General features: G+C 28.6%; 4 protein-coding genes across 6 annotated transcripts; 2 read left to right on the plus strand and 2 right to left on the minus strand.

Moving 5' to 3' along the window:
* Positions 1 to 293: 293 nt before the first annotated feature.
* LOC107063678 (phenoloxidase-activating factor 3) lies at positions 294 to 5,034 on the plus strand. The gene is made up of 5 exons (XM_015315633.2): positions 294 to 538; positions 1,327 to 1,505; positions 2,625 to 2,898; positions 4,198 to 4,460; positions 4,579 to 5,034. The coding sequence occupies exons 1-5, from the start codon at positions 472 to 474 to the stop codon at positions 4,924 to 4,926; spliced, it is 1,131 nt and encodes a 376-aa protein (XP_015171119.1). The 5' UTR covers positions 294 to 471; the 3' UTR covers positions 4,927 to 5,034.
* Positions 5,035 to 5,065: 31 nt separating this feature from the next.
* Positions 5,066 to 9,011, minus strand: LOC107063681 (protein FAM161A). Of its 2 annotated transcripts, none has more exons than XM_089173143.1 (8): positions 8,444 to 9,011; positions 7,957 to 8,157; positions 7,677 to 7,841; positions 7,098 to 7,316; positions 6,642 to 6,911; positions 6,419 to 6,541; positions 6,084 to 6,228; positions 5,066 to 5,964 (listed from the first exon to the last, which is right to left on the minus strand). In XM_089173143.1, exons 1-8 carry the CDS (start codon positions 8,992 to 8,994, stop codon positions 5,560 to 5,562), a joined length of 2,079 nt encoding a protein of 692 aa, XP_089029269.1. In that variant the 5' UTR covers positions 8,995 to 9,011; the 3' UTR covers positions 5,066 to 5,559. The 2 variants fall into 2 exon arrangements, with proteins under 2 accessions (XP_089029269.1, XP_015171122.1); XM_015315636.2 differs by having other exon boundaries at positions 7,098 to 7,319.
* Positions 9,012 to 10,114: 1,103 nt separating this feature from the next.
* Coq6 (ubiquinone biosynthesis protein COQ6, mitochondrial) lies at positions 10,115 to 16,471 on the plus strand. 2 transcript variants are annotated; one of them, XM_089173012.1, is made up of 8 exons: positions 10,116 to 10,185; positions 10,279 to 10,317; positions 10,501 to 10,691; positions 10,800 to 11,039; positions 15,286 to 15,456; positions 15,540 to 15,850; positions 15,934 to 16,216; positions 16,303 to 16,471. In XM_089173012.1, the coding sequence occupies exons 2-8, from the start codon at positions 10,287 to 10,289 to the stop codon at positions 16,345 to 16,347; spliced, it is 1,272 nt and encodes a 423-aa protein (XP_089029138.1). In that variant the 5' UTR covers positions 10,116 to 10,185; positions 10,279 to 10,286; the 3' UTR covers positions 16,348 to 16,471. The 2 variants fall into 2 exon arrangements, with proteins under 2 accessions (XP_015171176.1, XP_089029138.1); XM_015315690.2 differs by having other exon boundaries at positions 10,115 to 10,317.
* On the minus strand, positions 10,992 to 15,317 carry LOC107063697 (transient receptor potential channel pyrexia). The gene is given in 7 exon segments (XM_015315684.2): positions 10,992 to 11,913; positions 11,916 to 12,690; positions 12,769 to 13,146; positions 13,218 to 13,503; positions 13,597 to 13,779; positions 13,866 to 14,158; positions 14,252 to 15,317. Coding segments are annotated over 7 exon segments (2,799 nt in total). The 5' UTR covers positions 14,363 to 15,317; the 3' UTR covers positions 10,992 to 11,140.
* Positions 16,472 to 16,606: the final 135 nt, after the last annotated feature.

Below are 16,606 nucleotides of genomic sequence, written 5' to 3' on the forward strand. Positions count from 1 at the left end.
CATATATAACTGTTGAGTTGTCATTATAACTGTTGAGCAATGTTATTTCCTTCCTTTACTCTTCCTCTACTCAAACCTCCTCTTTTATTTTAATGTTGATTCCCCACTACTTCTATCTTTCTCCCTCTCTTTTCATATTTCTCTCTCTAATGTAAAGAAAGAAGGAAAACTTCTCTCACATTCGCAAAGAACATAAACAGAGAACTTGAAAGAAGGAGAAGAGTAAAGTGGTAGTGGGAGGTGGGGGGAGAACTGGTTTGATCAGTTTCATCCCTCTTCGTGAAAACATACATAAATATCAGTGATTATGGGTTACACGTTCAGTTGACTAAGCGACGCGGTCGTGAAATAATTCAATCTCGTGTCAGTGTCATTTAATTTTAAATTACAAAGAAGAAATAAAATAATATTATTCACAGAAAGTTATCGAGTGATCGAACGAAGTCAAAAAGAAAAAAAAAGGACACAACTATGTATATTTCATTTTGCAACTTTGTCGTAACATTATTATTCCTACTGTGCACTAACACAATTGCACGTAAGTAATATATCCATTTATTTTCTCGTATTTTTTCTTCCTTGTTCTTCACGTAATAGATTTATTATTTTCAAATACGGACTGCGAGTAAAAGATATCTCTTTCCTATAATCTTGTGAATTTTTTCTTTTGTCTTCTTTCATTATTCTTTAAATTATCGTATTAATAATCATTATAAGTTTTTTGTGCCCAACAGCTGTTCGTTTTTTTTTTAAATTCCTTTTTAAATTTATTTTCTAATTTTTTTATCTTTTTTTTTATCTATTGCAACAATTTATCCATAATATAATTGTTCAATTAATTAATATCAAAGCAAGATATATATATATCAATGACAGATACTATCAATACTGTTTAAGGTATAAATAAATGTATAAAATGTTTTTAAACAAAAAACATATAAATACACGAATAGCGTAATAACAAGCGTAGTGATTATAAGATCGGTTTGTTTGAAAATTAAACGTGTATATGCTAACATTGGTAGAACGAGCTCTTGGAAATTTTGTATTATTTTGTATTCACAATATCATTCTTTTTACTTATATAGTATAATAATTGAATTTTAATATTTTATGAGCGTACTACTTCCTTTTCTTCTTTTGGTTTTCTTATATATATATATATATATATATATACGATAGAATATTTATTGAATTCCAAGAACAATTGCTATAACCGAAAAATGATATTTATTTATTTATAAACTAAACGTCAAATATTTTATAGTACAATTATTAGAAAATAATTTTAAAAAATTTATCATTCTTGTGTTTTTCATCTTCCAGAAGAAAGATGTTTCACGCCTACAAATGTTAACGGTGTTTGCATTAATATTAGAAATTGCAGTCCAATAATTCGAATATTGCAGAATCAAAAACCTTTGAATCCAGAAACCATCGAATTATTAAAATCGTTCCAATGCGGTTACGAGGGTGAAGATCCAAAAGTTTGCTGTCCTGTTCAAGTGAGTTTACACATGTATATTATTTTATTATAAACGGATTTTTATAATATTGTTTTCCTATTTTAGAACACGAAAGCTTTCTCGAATAAATTTTATTGTCTTAATTTCAATTAAAATGTTAATTATTAATATAAAGATATTCCTTAACGTATCGAACAAATATTCATTATTGAACAATGTACATTATTATTATCATTATTATTATTATTATTATTATTATTATTATTATTATTATTATTATCTTCAAAGGATCTTTTATATTGATTAACATATTTATATACTAAAGTAAAAAAAAATCAAATGTAATTTTAAAGAAATTAGGTAAAATTTCAAGAGCATTGACATTCATGTTTTCTTTCATCGATCCTACGAAACAAAATATATGAAATAAGTTTTATCAAGGAATAAGAATTAGGATTAAAACAAATAAAATATCTTATATACTGATAATATTTTCTTTGTTGGTTGACTATTTCGAAATTATTCATTTTTTTGTTTTTCTCAATTCATTTAAAGATTTATTGAGGAAGTGATGAAACACATTCCTACGAGAAGGGATTCGCTTATTTGAAGATTCAAAGAAAGGATTTCCTCTTACTATTATCATTATCAAACACTTCCATCATGACCATGTTTATCTATCTTTCCGTTACATACAATTTCCGTATAAAGTATCACTTTCAACGGAGTTTTTTTTTTATGTTTAAACATCTATCATAATTTGTTCATTACCAAGTTTCATATCGTAAAACACTGAAAGCTATTTTGAACGAATCTATCGGTTCTTATAATTCATTGACATCGTTTAACCGATCACGTGCGCAATTCATGCGTCACGTGCATAATCATGACATTTACAAGATAATCTTCTTAACCAGCTTCTTTGTTTAAGATATTGGAGAAAATTTTTAAAAGGAAAAAAAAAAACAAAAAAAAGTCATATAACTCGTCTTGCAAAAGTACTAAATATTTTTCATTAATTTTCTATATTTGTTATTTATTATTATTTAATTTAATACAATTCTCTCTATTAATAAATAAATCTAAATATATAATATATATTATCTCTAGATAATATATTTCAACGTATGACAATAAACGCGTGTGCATTTATTTTAGCCCGAACCTACAAAGAATGTAACTCAAGAAATTTCCAATATTCCGGATGTATCGAACCATCCAAATCTTCGAATATTGAACCTCAATCCTTGTGGTCAATCTATTCAAACAAAGATACTTGGTGGAGAGGCAACTGGTATCCTTAGTTTTCCATGGATGGCACTACTCGCATATAACGTTGGAAGAAGGAATACGGAATTTCGATGCGGTGGAACTTTGATTACTAAACGATATGTCCTTACTGCTGCCCATTGTGTTACTTCATTGAAATCAGGTTCAAATTTTATCTTAATAATATATCGACTGATTTATCTATTCAATTTTCTTGTTCAATTAAAAAGTTTTTGAAGTGAGAACTTCTTTAGAATAGGGAGTGATTTGAAAAAAATGAAACACGGTCGGTCAGGAAACGAGCTAGGCAACGGCCACGATATTTAGTAAGAAGAGAAATAGAGACAAACATATAGGATTGAGCCTGCGAGAGAATGAGACATTATATAGCTATGCAGTATTTTTCCTATTCTCGGTCTTCTCTTTATGCTCTGCTTCGTAGTTATCGCTTCTGGTTGTATATGTGTGTGTTTGTGTGCGACTGCATACTACGAAGCGTGGACACATATTATTTCGATACTCGAAATGTTAGCAGGTAGGAACGATAGAAGGGTAGAAGAATAAACAGAGATAAGAACGTAGGTATGCGACAAAAAAATAGGGTACAAACGAACCGACGGTCGAAATATAGAAAGAAGGTGCGTTGTCTGTTTTTTTTTTTTTTTTTACAAAACGTGTCATATCTTTTCTATTTAAAAATGTTTCTATTTTATTGAAAAATTAATATTAAATTATTTATTTCGCAAATATTATAATTAACAATTATGAAATATATAGAATATAATAATTGTATTGTCTGCAATATTTTTAAAAAAGGAAGGATTACCAGATACATCAAAGAAAAAGAATTAGAGAACACTGTAGAATACATTAGTTATAAATAATAAGGGTCTCGAAGTGTGGTAGGCTACAGAGTTGAAGAAACATTTCTAGAGAATATCTTTATTAGATCTTTCATTGCATTTTACCAGAACCTTCGTTCAGTCCAGCAGTATTTTCCATATGTTTTACGTAACGTCTTTATTTCGTCTATCCTAAAATGTTTGTTAGCAGCGCAAGAATGTAGATGAAAACGGGAAATTGAAAACCATACTAATAAAAAAAATGTTATACCTGAGTTTCAAAAAAAGGATTATTTATATTTACCAAATTTCTGACGAATTATATTTCCTTTGATAAACATCCTACCGTTTTGGTGTCTATTTATAACTATCGCATTTAGCATTCCATTTTTATTGCTTGAATTTGGAAAAGTGTACTTTTTATCAGCTATTCCACCCAGAGACCATACCGGTGACCTTTATTATATATGATAATAATAATATAATAAATAAATCCTACAATTATCTTACTTTTGAAACTGTGCATTCGTCTCATTCTCTTGAAACTTAAATTTTTGAAGGTTTCACTTCTAACACGTGTGATCTTTTTTTTTGTCTTATGATTGTATTTTTTCTTTTAGGTGTAAGTCTGGTTTCTGTTAGATTAGGAGAACATGATCTTAGAACGGAACGTGACTGTGAAATGGATGGAGAAGTCATATCATTTTGTGCAGATAAATATCAAGATTTTGGCATTGAAAGTGTACATTTTAATCCACAATTTTCAAAATCATTACAAAATGATATTGCCTTGTTAAGATTGGACAGAGATGCTGATTTGACGGTTAATAATGTTAGACCGATTTGTTTACCATTTTTAAATAACCTTACGATTCCAAGACAGGTAATATAATATATAATACTTGATACATTAAGAAATTCATTTCAAACGGTTACAAACACCCGAATTGTACATTTCTAATTGATTGAAATTGATCTTTTGTTATTTTGTCTGTTAAAAGCTAATCGCTACAGGATGGGGTACGACAGAAACTGGCATGCAAAGTGCCGCTTTATTGCAAATTAAACTGCCAATCGTAGAAAATTCACGATGTAAAGACATTTACCAGGGTAAAATTGGAATTTGGCATAAACAACTATGTGCAGGAGGTGAAAAAGATAGAGACTCTTGTTCTGGTGACAGTGGTGGACCTCTTCAATGGCCTACGTTGCTCGGTAGAGAATCTCGATACGTTCAATATGGAATTGTTAGTTTTGGAATGAGAAATTGCGGTACATCAGGTTACCCAGGTGTTTACACTAACGTTAAATATTACATGGATTGGATTTTAGATACTATTAGGGATTAATTTCATCAACGCTGACATATTATTTTGTACTTTTTTATTGAAGCTTTATTTTTAGTGATAACACAAATATTGTTATACAATAAATAAGAAGAAATTATTTATCATTTACTTTTTCAATATTTCATTTATCATTAATGAGACTTATCATTAGCGTACCGAGAAATACAGATCTGACAAATAAAAAGAAAAGAAACAAAAAGAGACCACATTTTAATTAAAAACTGAACGCATTTACTTCGACGTATTATTTGAACGTATTTATGAACTATATTGTATTGATACTTCACAAATATTATTATTTAAGTATATTTATTTCTTATATACAATGTATACCAGAGTTTAATACATATATATGTATTACAAAAATTATAATACATAATACTTCATTAATTATTGCACTTATTGTAATATACAATATAGTTTACAGCGCATTGAGACAGTTGACTTATATAATAAATGCAATTTAAAATAAAACTTGTATAGTCTATGTTTTAATAAAAAAAAAAAATTACAAATAATCTAATTATTCATAATATATGTATTCATCTATTATTATTACGCTTATTTTACATGACATTTTTTAATTATTTATAAATGCAATTGAATTATTTTAATTATTAAAATTGTATGTTTTTATTCATCCGGGGTATGATGATTACTTCGTAATACATCTTCCTCGTGTTCTTCCTCATCACTATAACGATCACTAGATAATTTATCTTCAATTAATTCTGCCGTTTCCTTAATAGACACTTTAAGAGGTCCACGATAGCCTTTTTTCTTTTGACCAGAATTTTCTAATTTTTCGAGCGATTTATCCGATTCCTTTGATTCCGAAGATTTCGATGATTGACTTGAAGATGCCATAATAGTAGATGAACTTGTAAACGATCCCGAATTTGGCCTTGAATTACTACAATAACTCAGATACGAATCGGTACCGCTATTGTTATCTCGTTTATTTATTCTCTTCTTTTTCTTCCTTTGTACGTTAGTCCCATAATTTTTTCTTTGAAGTTTCGTCAATGACTGGAAACTCTAAAAAAAAAAAAATAAATAAATTTACTGAATTGGAATATTTTCTTTTATTTTTTTTTTATTTTTTTGTGTCATAATATTTTATTCTTGATCAAATATAATTATAATCCTTTTTTTACCTGAGAATGTCGTTCAAAAAGCGTTGGTATTTGTGTAACCCGATCTAACATCATTTCCATTTGAAGACGATGACGTTCGGCTTGTTCACGAGCTTCGTTTCGACGCATGGATGTTCGAATATCCAAATCCCTTTCGTGATCGTGCCTACATCGTTTAAAATAATTTGTTTTTTCTAACAATTACAACATACAAACATTGTCAACATCCCTTCCAGGGGGTGCAAAAATAAATCTACTTGCGTGTATGTACGCTTTTTTCCGGATTTTTATAATAAGAAATATCCAAAAAGAGAAATTCGTTAAAAATAATTTTTCAATGCGGCTAACTTTGATACCTCGTTGCGGATCTAAGTGCTCTCCAAGCGGGTTTACGACCAATTAGATTTTCTTTTAATTTGATAACTTGCTCACGACGTTTTTCATCCATTCGTTCTCTTATCTCTCGTTCCAACTTTTCTCTAAAATAAAATTTAAATTGAAATTAATTGATTTAATCATTTGCATTAAACCAATGAATAGAAATTCATGAATCGCACAATTTTTGAGAAAATAAAATACCGTGATGCTTGACATCTGAGAACAGCTGCTAAATTATTGCCCCGTGATGGTAAACTGTTCAATGCAGATCTAGATCTTTCCGATGTCATTGTTGTAAGATTTGACAATCGCGATGATTCTCTACTTTGAACAATCGTTTCTTTGGTCGAGTCATTAGGATAATTTTGTAAATTTGCACATGCTGATTTCACGCGTTCACGTCTTGCCATTGAAGGTGGTAATGAGGAAGATCTCATTAATTCGGATGCTCTTACCTTTTTTGTCAATTCTCTGAAAAACGATTACCTATAAATTCGTATCATCCCGAACGATACACAAATATTTATATTATTTATTAATAAATAAATATTTGTAATTACGTTAAAACCCCTAAGGACCAAATTTTAATCAAATTTTTATTATTATAAAATTATAAAATAAAATAGTAATAATAATAATAATAATAATAATAATAACCTATAGTATTCATCTTCAAGCATTCGGTCATATACCTCAGTACCAAACAGGTTTTTAGGTACAGGTTTTGCCTTGAATCTCGAGGTTGAACGAGAATTTTTGCTACATATTTCTGGACTTGAACGTGTCAAAGATCTCCAAGCTCTGCGATCACATTCAAGTTTGAAAGGACGCACTTGAGATAACAAATTCAATGCACTTTCCTCGCGTACTATACGACTTCTTTTTTATAAAAGAATATGAAAACATGGAAAGTGAATTATTTACGATGAAAGTGTTTAAATTTACAAGTGAAAGTTAAAAGGAAAAGAAAATTTTATTCTCGATTGATTCGTAAATAAATTTGTGAAAAATATATATTGTTTTATCCGTATATTGTAATATTGGAAATAAAATTAAAATATATTATTTTTATAAACTTATTTTTTTTTTCCAATATTTACGATAAAACGGCATATTATTTTTTTCACGTATGAATTTCTCAATTTTAATAATAAACTCTACTATATCAATTTCAAGAAAAATTTATGAATCAATTCGAAACTTAATTTCGTAATTAATTTTAAGAACACAAATTACCTCTCTTCTTTTTCAGCGAGTAACTTGTCATAAAGTGGTATCTTAGAAGTAAGGGGAATAGGTCTAACCCGACGTTTTTTGGAAAAACCTTTTTTATTGTTTTCCTTCTTAGAATATGCAACCGCTTCCATTTCCGCCAGTGTCATATATTTTTCTGCTTCTTCTCTGAAAATGGATTTCGTATCATTTATCCTTCCGTTTCTTACTTGTATATTTATTACAATATTGATCAAAATGTTTACATCTGTGATGTTTTATGACACAAACAATAATATTCTACCTGAGAGTAAAACTAAACGGCTTAGGTACAGTCGGGTGCCATTCCTTCGGACTACTCGCTGGAAGACTTTTGGTCTCCACGCTGTCCTCCGAATCGTTATTCAAACTTTCATTGCTTTTTGATTCACTCCATGTGTTCCATTCTTTGTTGGCTGTGTGTATTTCCTTGTTACGTGTTGCTTTAGCTTCCTTATCCTTATACCTATCGTAAAGTAAGGAAATAGGAAACAGATAAATTCATTTCAAGTTAATTCAGGGCCGTATTCAGACTTAAGTAACAAATAGCATCGGCCATGGGATCAATAGTTTCTTGATACCATCGTAAAAAAAAAAGAAAATAAATCGTATTAAAAAAGATCAAAAAGACGAAACGAATGTCAAATGTTTTATGGCAAGAATCATAGTTTTTTATTTTTTTTTTATTTTGATTGCGCCTTTCATATCCTTGAATAATATTCGATATTATAATTAATATATATTATACCTACCTAAATGTCAAAAGATCTTGGTCTTCCATAAGTCCAGCGAAACTACCGGACGGATAAAGTATAGGACTGTTTGTTCTCGACTCCTCGATGTAACATTTTTTACCATTTAATCTTAATTCATTGATGTCGTCTCGTATAACTTTAATATTACGATTACTTCTCGACGTCGATATTCTCAACGTATCTTTTTCAGTCTCGTCAAAATTGTTTGTTAAATTCTTTAAGAAAAGTCGTTGCTTCCTTCTCAAGTATTCGACTTTTTGCCGAAACTGTTCGTTAGACAGATGATTGACTTGTGTATAATCAGGTATACTTTCCAAAAATTCTAGAAAATCTTCTAAATTTTCTCGAGGACTCGATAATTCCGATTCGGTTTTTGGTAAATCCTCTGAAGCAAAATTAATCTTCCGTCCTTTTGATTCGACAATATTTTGTTTTTCACTTTTGATAGATCGTGGACGTTCATAGGAAGGTGTTGGTTGCCTGCTACATGGATCTATCGGTACTTTCACGCATGAATTATAAAACGATGTTCCTCTATGCTCTGCCATATCTTACTTTCTACGATTTAATATTTCTAATAAATAATTCAACATCAGAATGATTCAAATTAATAATCAAAAGGTTTTTTTTCATTTCTTTTCTAAGATTAAATATTACAATCATACAAACAAATGAACAATTCGTATTGTTAATATTGTAAATTAAAAATCTATAGACGAATGTTTTGATTCGAAATTTTTATTACAATTTAATTATACGTACAATCATAAGGATATAGAAAATATAAGTTAACAAACTTTATTGAAATTTTCTGCAACTAGAATAATGTATTTTAGTTTTTATTTTTATAAATATATCAAATTTGGTTTTTTTTTATGATTCTATATGATAAAAATAAAATTATAAATAATTAAATGCTTGTTAAATTGTCGAAGAATTTTCTCAACGATTCAATTAATTTAATTATTAGAAAGTAATAGTTATGAAATAGTTTTCGACATACCTTGTTCTTCTTCTATAGCATATATTCTACCTATTTATGTTTCGAAGATCAATGGTAACCTCACCGATATTGTCGTCGCCATGGTGAAATCGAAATGCATTTCTAAGTTTCTATAATTTACGATAAAGGGGAATCTTTAAAAAACGATTGCATTAATTTAATATTAATATTTATTTATAATTATCTTCTTCTCTTAAGATATTGTGCAATTTTAAATGACATTTTACTAATTTCTATTCTCTGTGTTGTCCTTACAATGGTTACGATGACAACCATTCGAATATATTTCTCAGCTATTTTATAATCTATAACTGGAATAATACGATTTAGTTTTATTTATTTTTTTCTGAAATAATTTTTTATCTTATTGAGATATTTATATGTAAAAAATTGATCAATAAATTCATTTTTTGCCTAAGTTACATCGAGCGGTAACATTTTATTTAAAAATGATATGTGTTTTGGCGCGAAAAATTTAAAAAATATGCAGCATCGTTGAAATATTGTTTTTTTTCTCGATTTAAATCAAACTAAATAGAAATATTTTAAGCGATATTAAAATTATTACAAAAAAATATAATTAATATTAATATATATCAATTATTGCAACAAAAATTTTTGATTCAATTGTTTATTTTCCAAATGAAATAATATTATTTACTATGCAGCAAAATGGCGACCCTTGTCAGCACGAATACTTTATATCGCAGATTGTTCATTTCTTTAACCAAACAATGTAAATGCACTATTGCAAATAATGTGACGTTTATAAGAAGAAATTATACTGATGATAAAAACAATGAAGAATTTTATGATATTGTTATTGCAGGAGGTGGTATGGTAGGAACAACATTGGCATGTGCTATAGGTTAGTTTTATTTTTATAATTTGTATTGATATGATAGAAACTGTTTTTAGAATAAGAAAATTTCTTATTTTAAATATATATAAATATGAATCATTAATCTCATATTTACAATATATTATAAAATAATTGTATTTATAAAAATTTTCATAAATAACCCAATAATAACATAAATCATATTTACAGCTAATAATAGAATGCTAGAGTCGAAAAATGTATTGCTATTGGAAAGCAACAATAAATATGAATATAAACCACAAGAGAAGTATTCTAACCGTGTTGTTGCTTTGAATCAACAAACTCGCACTTTGCTATCAAGCATAGGAGCATGGCAACATATAGAAGCTGTACGATGTTGTCCAGTAAAAATAATGCAGGTACTGCTAGATTTCTTTTTATATTATCTTATTTTATTTAACATAAAGTATTATGACTTTTACATATACATCATATACAATGTGTTATATGTATAATATTATTAGTAGGTTTGGGATGCATGTTCTGATGCTATAATAACTTTCAATGAGGATTATTTGTCTAAAGAATTGGCGTACATAGTAGAAAATGATTTACTACTTCATGCAGTAAATACACAGTTACATGAAAAACCAAATGTAAATGTTGTCTATAATGCAAAAGTTACAAATTTACTGTTACCGAGCATTGAAGGAGCTAATACTAAAATACAACTAGAAAATGGAAAACAATACGAGACGAAGTTATTGGTAAGTGACAAATTTATATTTAATTACATTTTTATTTACTAGTTTCTTAAAAATAATTATTATCAAAAATACATTTTCTAATAACTTTGTCATTTTACTTACTAACTTACTGATATATCCAAATCTTTAGCAATATTCTCTACTTTATTGGTAAGACTGTTTAAACGCATTGTAATGTTATACGAACATCTTTTCAATTCATTCGCTAATTCATTTAATTGTTGTTGATTATATTCTGTCGATGAATTAGTACTTTGAAGTCGATTGAATTTTACATAATCAGATTCCAATGCACTTACACTTTGCGTAAATGTACCTCTATTGGTTGTATTTCTAACTTTTCTTTCGCATACCAAACGATATATAGCTTTTAACAAATCTCTGGGTAAACGTTTTTCTCTTGGATCATTAGGACGAATCTGAATTGCACAATGATATGGAGGATGCAAAAGCATAGCTCCACGTCTAAATGTTCTTATTAGATTCTTAGGTGCATAATTTAATATCTTAGAAAATAACATTCCCTCTAGATATGATACAAGCTCAGCTCTACGTACCAATCTATCGAGTCCGGCACATCTTCTCAATTCTTGTATATCTGATACAGCTAGACCGACCATTAGATTTGTTAAGATTACAGTCACAAGAATAACAAAACTTAAAAGCATTAAATGCGATGTACCGGTATATAAAACTTTAAATTCTTTGTCAAAATATACGTCTTCAAATTCTAACTCTCCAGACATCATTATAATCGTTTTGAGTAAACCTATTAATGGATTTTCAAAAGATTTATAATTTTTATGTAAAACACAAAATCCTAGAGAGAATCCTATTATAAGACAAATGTAAGCACCAAGAAATTTAAAAAATTTATTGACACTTGAGTAAACATTTGAATATAAAGCCCGAACATTGGAAATCTTCCCACAACTATCATTAATTCAATCCATATTAATAAAATTCCTAAAGCTGCAACATGATGTTGCCAATTATTAATAGGTTTAATTAAAACGCAACATGATGTTAAAATTACACACCATTGTAACCAATTTTCCCAACGTTTAACATAAGAACATACATCATGAGCAATTTGAAATAATTCTTTGATTATAAGAATACACGTGTAAGTTAATATTGGCCAAAATAATATTTTGCTAAAATTTTCAATATTCCATAAATATGTAACAGCAATATAGCCTGTAAAAAATATAACAAAAATAGAATGAAAGATTAAACTAAATAGGAAAAATTTACGTATTCTCAACCATTTCAAGTAAAGAAAACTTTCGCATAACGGATGCTTTAAAATATGTCCTTGACCAACTTCTATTAAACAGAGCATTAAATCCGTTTCTCCTTTTCCTCCTGGCACTAAGGGTCTAAAATCTAATCTCAATTCACAATCAACGTCTCCTAATTCATGATCATATAAAGATATAGCTTGATCCAGTCTTGTAACAAAACGTGGCAAAATATCTGGTGTTCTTCGAATAATAAAACTTAATGCTGAAATACCACCTTTAGTTCTGGCAGTAACATCTGCACCTTTTGATAATAACATCATTACTGTCGATGAATTTTCATTTAATGCTGCTATATGTAGCGGAGTATAACCATATTTATCAGGCTTATTAACCAATGCTCCAGCCTATTAAAAAAAAAACAAAATTAAAATTCTTTCTATTAATCTTTAATATTTTATATTATATTTTTATTATATATGAACCTGAATCAAAGTTTTTACTAATTCAGTTGCTCTTAACGATTTTGCAACTGCTGCATGTAATGGTGTTCTTCCATCGATATCTTCGACGTTTACTGTTGCACCTGCATTAATAAGCACTTCCAAAGTTTCCGAAGATTGAGCTAATGCAGCTAAATGCATTGCCGTTTGGCCCTTTGAATTTTTAGCATCGCATGAAGCACCAGCATTCACTAACAATTTAGTACATTCTGCACTACCTTCTTCAGCTGCTAAATGAATTGGTGTTGATCTAGCAGTGCCCAATTGAACTCTTACATCAGCACCATAACTTAATAGAAGTTTCATGCAAGGAACAGATCCAAGACTAGCTGCTACATGTAACGGTGTCTCAGTATAAACCTATTTGAGAGTAATTATTATATTCTACACCATTAAATCAATAATATCATATATTTCATTTTGTCAAGTACTTGTGGATTATTAGGATGTGCACCAGCCTGTAGCAAAACTTCAGCACTGTCTACTGCATTACTTAGTACTGCATAATGAAGGGGAGTTTTTCCTGGAAATCCAGCATCTACATCTGCTTTAGCTTTTATCAAAGATTTAATGCAATCAACATTTCCAACTGCAGCAGCACAATGCAAAGGTGTGCATTTTTTATTGAAATCCCATTCGCAAGGATCTGCACCAAATGATAATAACTCTTCTAGTATTCTTACAAATGCAGCACTAGCTGCTAAATGTAGTGGAGTCCTATAATTATAATATGCATTTTTAGTATTTCACAATATTTGTGTTCTATCCTAAATGTACCTTTATTACAAACATTATGAGTTTATAACAAACCTTCCATCTTCATCCGTACAAGAGATGTTTACATTCTTTTCTAATAATATTTTAACTATTTCAAAATGGCCAACCCAACATGCGACGAGAAGACACGTTTCTGGCCATTTTACTAACAATTCTGTAGGTTTTGCTGTTGCTGCTGTATTATTTTCGGATATTAAAATAGTTTTCTTTATACATCTAATTTGAAACATAAATCAAATGAACTATATATATTAAATGAAATTGATCATTGTTGGTGAATTATTACTTGTTTTAAAGCATACCCGTTTGTGAAACTGCACGTTCTTTTATAATCCGTATGTAATTTTCTAAGATGTAAATCTTTTAATTCCTCTAATGTTTTTTGCAAAATGCTACCATACAATGTAGGAATTGTAGCAAGAGCTACCTCCCCTGCTGGAAGATTAGACAGTGCTAAAGTAATTTCATCTTTAGTCCATAATTGTTGTTGATTCATTGGTCGTTGACGAATATGACACATTACAGCTTCCGATGTTTCCTCAGAAGAGATACTTTTTTTATCTATTTCATCCATCCATATATCATCCTCGTTGTTCTAAATATTAAATCATTTCATAACACGATAGAGAAATGTTATCTTGAAATAAAATAAACTATGTATGAAAAATATTTAAATTATTAATCTGACCTCATAATTAACAACGATAGACGGTGTTTTGTCTTTGTCACTTTTTCTTGATTCCCCTTGTGAACTACGACCGGATAGTCTTTCAAACAATTTTTTATTTAGTAAAGACATCGTTATATATTTTTCTTTAATCACTTTTATCAGAATACAAGGCCTGAAAGATAAATCAAACACTTAAAAATTATTTCATTAAAATGAATTCATATGAAATTTTAGAAAAAGTTTAGGAATTGAATACTTTTTTTGTGATAGGTAGGTAGTAACTACAAACGTTTTATTCCGTTCACATTACTCTTGTGTATTACCACTAAGAAACTATTCCTGTTCTTTGTATACCTTACAGAATGTCCACATATACTCTTGATGTTTATAAAACAGCGCTGGCATATATTTAGCTCCTACTGTTCTTCAATATTCTAACACCATTCACCAAATCTAAAGATAAATTTATGTAATCTTTTTACACTATTTTTCTTCTTTTTATATTGTAAACGTAATAAAAATTCCTACCCGTATAAAATGGTATCAAGTTTAAAATATGTATTCCTAAGTATAACAAGTGATAGCAACATCCTTTGAGGAAATACTCGTATTCGTCATCTTAGGAAATTTCCGTACAAACTCACACTCCTTCCTGTCGAAAATGAAATGTTAAATTAAATATAAACGTTAAAGGATAACTAATAAATTAGTAAATTTTCACTTTAAAAGTATAATTATTTTTTTTATAAGTAAAATAAAATTTCATCGTTTTAATTTAAAAGTCACAGTCTTATTATTTGTATCTTTATAATCGCTAAAAGATGTTTTTATGATTCTTTTGAGATTGTATCTAATTTGTTAATAATTTTTTTAAACTGATTTTGGTGTAAAATTTTTTAATACTCTTAAAAGTGTGCTTTCTGGTACTTGGAACAGAACTAAAGAAGTTATTTCCAGACATAGTAGAACGAAGTAGTATTACTCCCACTTCTTTTAATGCTATCTCTAATAACAGTTTAATTTATAATAATATACTTATATTAATATAATAGGTAGGTGCAGATGGAGTTAATTCCAAAGTACGTGAAGCTATGAATGTTCAGTACGTACAATGGAAATATGATCAAATGGGAATTGTTGCTACATTGGAATTATGTGAACCAACAGAAAATATTGTCGCTTGGCAAAGATTCCTTCCAACTGGACCAATAGCTTTACTTCCGGTATATTATTACTATAAATTTATTTTAAATAAATAATGTAAATAATTTTATGATATACATTAAAGTTTTTACTAATATTTTAGTTAACAAATACCCTTAGCTCATTAGTATGGTCTCTTACAACTAAAGAAGCAAAAAATCTTATGAAAATATCAGAGGAAGAGTTTGTTGATAATATAAACAAGGCATTGTGGAAAGTATATCCTAAAGATGGTATCGTAGAAAGTGGTATGAAAGCTTTACAGCAATTACTCCAAGGATTATCTTTACAAAGTGGAATATCAAGACAATTGCCACCATCAGTATCAAAAATCGTAGAAGGTTCAAGAGCAGCCTTTCCATTAGGATTTGGTCATTCTGTGTCATATGTTGCACCTGGAACAGTCTTAATCGGGTAATTAGTTCATTTTCTTTTATCTTTATGTTTTGTTGTTTAAATGTAATTTTTTAAGAACAATTTTTTTAATTATGTTACAGAGATGCAGCACATCGTGTTCATCCTTTAGCTGGTCAAGGCGTTAATTTAGGTTTTGGAGATATCATTGATTTGGTAAAAATTCTTGCAGATACAGTTTCGGATGGTTCTGTATTTGGTAACATGTTATACTTGACTAAATATGAAACTTTACGTCAGCGTCATAACATTCCTACAATGCTAGCTATTGATGCTCTTCATCGATTATACAAAGGAACCGCAGCTCCCATTATTTTGGCTCGAAGTTTAGGATTACAAATTACAAATGCTATACCAATATTAAAGGTAACGTATACATTATATTATAAATACATATATATTTATATATATATAAATATCTGTAAAATAAATAAATTAAATAAATATTTCAGAAAGCCTTGATACAGCATGCATCCAACCAAGAAGCTAGATGTTAATTACAGGTTGTAATTTTTATAAATATTAATTATAACATTGTAACTGATTATAAAGTAGTAATACAGGAAAAAATAATTTATTTAATGTAAAAGAAATATATAAGCTTTAATATTTGTCTCATTACATTTTATATAATATTTAATGTATAACATAATTTTATATTTTAGTACAAAATTCTGTATAAATAAGAGGCTGTGCAATTTATACATACATTGTGATTGTATATATTATATAATGCTCACAATTGACTCATTAAGT

Source organism: Polistes dominula, unplaced genomic scaffold (genome assembly GCF_049000335.1).
Source record: "Polistes dominula isolate Pdom_NZ unplaced genomic scaffold, Pdom_raw_medaka contig_22, whole genome shotgun sequence".
Lineage (NCBI taxonomy): Eukaryota > Metazoa > Arthropoda > Insecta > Hymenoptera > Vespidae > Polistes > Polistes dominula.